This window comes from Enhydra lutris, unplaced genomic scaffold, assembly GCF_002288905.1.
Source record: "Enhydra lutris kenyoni isolate GAN:26980312 unplaced genomic scaffold, ASM228890v2 scaffoldscaffold79, whole genome shotgun sequence".
In the NCBI taxonomy this organism is placed as follows: domain Eukaryota; kingdom Metazoa; phylum Chordata; class Mammalia; order Carnivora; family Mustelidae; genus Enhydra; species Enhydra lutris.
The window spans coordinates 7460753-7467737 of NW_019154163.1; the positions used below are offsets into that span (position 1 = coordinate 7460753).

The window sequence follows — 6985 nt, forward strand, 5'->3', positions numbered from 1 at the left end:
GCATACATTTGTTATCTCAGGTCACTATGGACTTCATTTTGCATCCTTTCTAACTGGATGGCCATGATTAGGTTAAATACATTCTTATCTGGAAGAAGGTGTAAGTTTGCCTGCTTCTTCAGATTTCCATTATGAATAGTATGGTAGCCTAGAGAGGATAGAAGTACTTAGGATGTATGAGTGAATTGTAAGTTTAAAATTGAAATAAGATAAAAACAGAGAGGGAGGCAAACCATAACATACTGTACAGTTAAGAGAAGAAACAAGGTGGATGGAGGGAGGTGGGTGGGAGATGGGCTAAGTGGGCAATGGGTGTTAAAGATGGCACTTGTTGGGTGTTATATGTATGTGATGAAACACTAAATTCTACTCCTGAAACCAATACTACACTATATGTTAACTAACTTGAAATTAAATAAAATTTTAAAAACTGATTTATATAGTGGGTATAAACTATGAAACAAAAAAACAATAGAAACAAAGTCTGGAAATGTAAATTCCAGTGAGCCTTTTAAGACCTCTCTAACTGAAATAACCTTAAAACAGAGAAAAAATACATTAATGACTAACATTATATATTTAAAATGTGCAGGTTGAAAAGCATTTGGACTTGGAATGAAACAATAAGAGGTTACATTCATGGATAACCAACAAGATAAGGCTGTTGTTGCCTCAGCCAATGGAGAAAACACTCTGATTAATGGGGTCAAAGAAAATGGTAAGAGAATTTAATTATAGTATATACTATTTCTCCTAGTAGTCCTTTGTTATTACTGTAGATTTTTAGTATCCACAAAACAGACACTTGGAGCAGGTTAAGTCTAGGGTGCCTCTGAGATTGATATTAATCCTAAATTTTATTCCACCAAATTTCTAACTGGGATAGAAGGGTCTGTAAGGACTATCCAATCCAGACACTTTGCTCTTGCAAATCATATCTGTCAGACAAATACTTGAGCTCTTCAGAATTCATAGTGAATTAGAAATATGCTCTGATGTGTGGCTTGGAACATCTAGATACAGAGGAGCTTCCAGAATAGAAGTCTGAATGATTGGACTAAGCTTTATAGCTTAAAACCACAACTATCCCACCTGATCATTTTCCCACCCTGAAAACCTTGACTTTCTAATTAATCAAGCAGTCCAATTATCTCCTTATTCTGAGGAGAACTCTGTGTCTTACTCTAGAGAAATACTATTTTTCACTATTTTTCAATATAAAATCAGAGTTATTCTTTAACTTTGTAGTTTTTAGTTATAAAGCCAGAGAAGTTGAGCCTTAGCTTATATAAGATCAAGCTTATATAAGCTGATCAAGGGAAACTGATCAAAGGAAAGAGAGTTCATGAGTGTGGTCTAATACTGTCATTTCTTTACCTTTCTCCAGATTCAGAGGACCAGGATGTGACAATAAAGTCACTGGCAGCTCTAGAAGCAACTGCACCAATCCAGCCTATACCAGTGGTTCAAAAAGAGACCCTGATGTATCCCAGGGGTCTCCTGCCTCTGCCTTCTAAGAAACCTTGTATGCAGAACCCTCCATCTCCTTTGGGACTAATTGAAGCACCTGAGCATGCTGCTAATAGTGCTTCTGTGAATGCCATTTCCCTTACATCTGGTGTTGCAAAAAGCCTGCATACATGGTCACTGCCCAATGAGTGTGAGAAAGCTCCATTTGCCATAATGGAGCCTGCAGGCATGTCAGCTCTGAATGGGGACTGCCTCATGCAGCCAAGCCGGACTTGTTTGGGCTGCTTCATGGAATCCAAGGATGCAGTAGATCCTGAGCCTGGGATCAGTCTGAAAGTTAGTGATCTAAATAAGGATTATGAAACCTGTGCAGTTTCTGATATAGGGATTCAGTGTATTAATGCTGGAGAAAACATGAAATATGGAGAGCAGCTGCTCTCAGACCAGCTCCTAGGCTTTCCTCTGCACAAATCAAGGTCAGGAGAAAAACGGGAAGCTGAGAAGTCTGACATCGACTTGGAGGATCCAGCTCAGAAAAGTTATTATGAGGCATTACTGTTAGACAAGTGTAATACGGAAGAGGCTTTGCTGGCAAATTCCAATCAAGATTGGGGTTACTTTGAGACTTTCATTAGTGAGAGTAAGATTGAACTACTTGACCTCTGTTCCAAAAATGAGCTGTCTGTCAACTTATTCTCTGAAGAAGATGTGGATAACTACATGTTCGATGATGATGAGTCAACGCTGGGCAGTGATGTCTGTTCCTTGAAAATTCGATATGAGTCCTTCCAAGACAATGTTAGAGACAAGACCACCCTTCTAATGCAGGAGGATGCCCAATTCAACTTTTTCCCCAGTGTCTTTACTACCTGCCCCAAGCGAGAGTCTAAGAGTGGGGTCCTGAAGCAGAACAGTGATCTTTCCCAGTTCAAGGTCCCTGATGTGAATATCATCTGGGGGGAGGAGGATAAAAACTTGGACAAGAAGAAAGGCAAAGAAGAGGGACAGGAAGACAAGGGTATAGAGAAAAAGGATGAAAAGGATCATGGAGAAAAATCCGCCTTAAATAAACCATGCAGTGGGACTGAAGTAGGGCAATTTAAGAATCCAAAGCACGGCCATCTTGCCAATTCCTTGGAGGCATCAGGGAATTTCAGTGATGACAGTTCCTTCATTGAGGTCTCTTATGATGCCATGGGGGAGATCAAGGACTGTAGCCGCTATATGGCTCGGGACACTAATTCTGGCAGCACCTCCTCCCAGCAGAACTATGGGCTGCGAGCCAAGAGAAAAGTCAGGTACAGTGAAGATTATCTATATGATGTTGACTCACTAGAAGGTGAAAAAGTAAATGAGAGGAAGGAATGGCTGCCAGGTGGTTCCAAAGAGGAAGATGATGATGAATGGTGTCCCAAAAAGAGAAGAAAAGTAACCCGTAAGGAGCCTCCTGTTATTATCAAATATATCATCATCAATCGCTTTAAAGGTGAGAAAAATATGCTGGTGAAGTTGGGTAGGGTAGATTCCAGTGAGACAACAGTTAATTTAAGTGAGAATCAGCTCAATAAATATGCCAAGCTGGCCCCCTTGAAGGGCTTCTGGCAGAAGAAGAAAAAACAAAGAAACAGCAACACCGACTGCAACAAGATACCCTTATGCCAAAAACAAAACTTTGAAACAGGTAGCTTTGAGGTGTCATTCCTGCCACCTGCTCGCAAACGAAAATCTAAACTTGGCAGTAGACACAGGATTCAAAGAATCCCATCTGTGGAAACTTCAGCAAGTGGTAAGCAGATTTCATTTTGTAGTGATCAGAGGCAAGGTAGTACTCGTAAAGAAGATGGAGGCCTGAAAGGTACAGTGAAGTCAGCACCTTTAGCTGTCCCCAGCTGCGCAAGTGGATCACATTTAAATGATGTGACAGGCCCTGACTCAGTGAAAGTCAAAGCCCAAGATGCAGGATTTAAGGGACCAGAGAGGAAAGTGCTCAACAAAATCAAATTTAAAAGTGAAGCCAGGTTAAAATCCAAGAAAATCAAAGCTGGGCAAGAAAACAAGCCAATTGTTCAAATCAGCCCTCTTTTGGAAGATCAACCCTCTACAGCTGATTTAAAGAATGAAGATATTCCTGGGACCTCAAACAGTTCTCATCTATCTGAATTTCATGAGGCAAAGATTGTTAAGAATTCTACTTTCTTACCAACCACCTGCTCTTCTGAAATGCCTTTATCATCTGCTAATGTTGCCACCAATATACCTGTTATCCCTGGAGGGTATCTGCAGACGTTGTTAGATGCTTCTGATTTGTCAAATAATACTGGTATGTCATACTTTGCTCACCATTCTCCAGAGCGAAATGAAGGCAGCCTCACTCAAACAGAAAAATCTTTTGTGCCTCTCCAGCCTGCCCAGGACTGTGTGCTTTCCTCACCCTCTGAGTCTGAGCTGCAGCAATCATCCCAAAACTTCAAAATAGAATCAAGCAACTATGGAAATATGTGGCCCAACAAGCCTACTTCTGGCCCCCAGGAATTTGTGGCTGAAGTCTCAAGGGAGATAGCTCCAACCCAATCTAATGAATTTGGAGTCTCCCAAGTAGTCTCCATGGAAAATAACCTCACAGCTACAACATACAATCGAATCTGCCTCAATAGTGGTGGCAGTAATTGCAACAAGGTCCTGTATGCCGCTGCGCAAGACACCCAACTCCCATCTGATGACTCTTATCAATTATGTCACTTTAATAATGGAGAGATATGCTTTCCTTTCCAGCAGGGCCCAGCCAATATGGATGATGACCGGCTCTTTAGCTTTGATTCAATGGCCCCACTCTCTGTCAACTCAAGCAATTATTGCTCCTTAAGCTTGAAATCCTGTGAAAAAGACGGTGATGATGATATTACTGATGACTTCCTGGCCCACTGCAGCCCCAAGCTGGTGATCCAGCAGAGCATTGATGAGATAACACCATTAAAGGAATCCACTGACCTCCTGGATATCTCCAACTTCACTCCTGACAAATTCCGCCACTCATCTCTCTCAGAGATGTCTCCACCTGACACCCCCAGTCTTTCACCTCAAATTACCAGATGTGAGAGTATCAAAACACTAGGAACACTAAAGGGGTTCCAAGAGGGTGTCCCAGGACCATTGAGCAGTATGGAGAAAATCAAGTGGGACTGCAGTACCCTTTCACGGCAGGTCCAAGCGGATGATGGATTTACTTTAAATAACCATCAGTTTCAGTTCCATATGTTCAATGATGAGGATTCTGTCAGCTTGCTCCAAAAAACTCCTTGCCTATCAACACTTAATGATCCATCTGGTCAAATGAGTACTAACAACAAAGTGTCAAAATCAAGAAAAAAAAGTTCACCCAACAAGAGTGGGGCTATGAACCAGAGCTCTTCTCAGAAAAACACCAGGAAAAAATCTCTCAAAGCCAACAACAAAGGGATTGAAAAGCCACCCGGCAAAACCTCCCGCCAGACCCCTAAGTCAACAAAGAAAGGGAAATATATGGCTGCAATCAATGGAGAGAAAATGCAAATTGGCATTGGCCGTGGGGGAGGCCAAATCAACAACATATCTTCCACAGGGAAGACATTGGCTGAATGTATCCAACATGGTAGCCCCGTGGCCTCCATGAAGATGCCAAGTCAAAAGGGACTTTCTGGAGATTGGACTTTGGGGAAAGAGAGTAGCCCTGTCTGGAGTGACCTGAACATGGGAACCAACACCAATAACCTCCTTGATGATGATCAACGGGAATTTCAGGAGCCTTCCTATATCTTGTCCAACATTGCCTCTGGTATGGCAGATGTACAGAGATTCATGATGGCCTCCATAGAGCCCCTTTGGGAACCCATGGAGCACCATGGAAACCCCAACATATTTTACTCCCCAGAGTCTAATAGCCTAAAATTAAAAACCCTCAAAATATTGGCTGGGACACCACAGGAATCTAAGAAAAAGGTCAACAGTGGGTCCCCAGGAGCCACTAAGAATCACAGGTCCATCAAGGGTGTGAGTAAAAGCAATGGGAAAGCAGCGATAGGTGATCCCGGTCGTGCAAACATGCATGGTTATGAGGACTCTCGCTCTGCCTTCTTTGATAAAAAGTATAATAACCCAAGCACTTTAGGCAATAATGGACCAACACACAAAAAGTTATATCGTCACAAATCCAGCTCCAAGGCCCTGAGAGATGAGAAGTGTAAGGGAAAGTGCATGGAGCGAGAACAGGTCCACAAGGATGAGGCTGGGACAGCTTCTTTTGAAAAACTGAGGTAATACTGCACCAAAATGGCTGAAATGGTGTACCCTTAGCTTTCCTACTACCTGCTAAGCCCACAGTCCCTCATTTTTTCCTTCTTGAAAGCAAACGTTTGCATGAAAGAAACTGTCCCATTCCCTTCTTTTTCAAATTAAAAAGAAAAAAAGTGCATGAAAATCCTATACTTGAAGCCACCCCCAAAATTGGGCAATTTTGTTGTGGCTTAGCTAGGGATAAACTCTAACAAGGCTACTTTTTCTGCTATTCAGCATTAGTTTTTACTAATTGAGAAAATAGAACTAAAATATGCTCTTGAATGATTTTGGGAAGGGAAGGGCTTTGCAGGAAAAAATATTTTGAACAGCAGAATCAAAAAGTTATATAGACAAAAGGGCAAGATCATTTAAGCAAAAAGAGCATAATGTGGAAAACAAAACCTCATCGTGTGGCAATTAGGAGTGCTTTCTAGTGCCCCCATATCTATATCTCTTTCTGCATCATACAGCATTTAGTATGATGTAAACAAATTTAGGTTGTATGATCCCTTTTGGGGGTCATACACTAAAGCTAACTAAGGTGGCATAAATTGTTTGGTTTTTCTGCAGGGATTCCGACTACAATCTCCTAAAAGCAGAAACAGCATTTTGGGTTTTACCTGTGTTTGAAGAAGAAACTCACATTTTCCAGAAAGACATTTGATGTTTGTGTTTTATTTCTTTCAAAATATGCCTTGTGGTATGTATGTTGACATGTAAGTGCTTAAAGAAAAGAATTTTGAAGTGTGGGAATAAGTCTTTGGAAGCAAACTTTAATCTAATGTTCTATGTAAAAGACTTCAAAAGTCATACAGTTGCACAAGTAGTTTATGCACTATTTACCCAAGGAAGAAAAGGAAAACATTGTGCCAAACTACAAACAAGTGACTGTATTGTATATATTTTTACTTCTATAGCAACATTTGGTTGTGAGTATTTGGGGATCTTGTCCCTGTTGATTTATTAGAAACATTCCAGTGATTCTTGCTATTAACCACCCCCACTTATGTGGATAGCACCTATAGATCACAGTGGAAAATTATGTTGTGTTACACAATTTACCAAAACTTAAAGGATACTGTTTGAAATGTGCCAGATTTCCTTACCTCATCTCACAGATTCCCCCACACTTTAAAGCTCCTTAATGGGTATATATATATATATATATATATACACACACACACACATTATTTTGAAATTTTAA

The 6985-nt window shown here is 40.9% G+C and overlaps 1 protein-coding gene across 1 annotated transcript; it reads left to right on the top strand.

The window, feature by feature from the left end:
* Positions 1-639: 639 nt before the first annotated feature.
* On the top strand, positions 640-6445 carry LOC111160888 (neurite extension and migration factor). Its single transcript, XM_022524285.1, has 3 exons — positions 640-718; positions 1388-5759; positions 6352-6445. Exons 1-3 carry the CDS (start codon positions 640-642, stop codon positions 6443-6445), a joined length of 4545 nt encoding a protein of 1514 aa, XP_022379993.1.
* The last annotated feature ends 540 nt before the right edge of the window (positions 6446-6985 follow it).

Coding starts and splice junctions, on each gene's coding strand:
- LOC111160888 (XM_022524285.1), top strand. CDS start 640: ATGGATAACCAACAAGATAAGGCTGTTGTTGCCTCAGCCAATGGAGAA. Junction 719..1,387: donor TAATGGGGTCAAAGAAAATG/GTAAGAGAATTT, acceptor ACCTTTCTCCAG/ATTCAGAGGACCAGGATGTG. Junction 5,760..6,351: donor GCTTCTTTTGAAAAACTGAG/GTAATACTGCAC, acceptor GTTTTTCTGCAG/GGATTCCGACTACAATCTCC.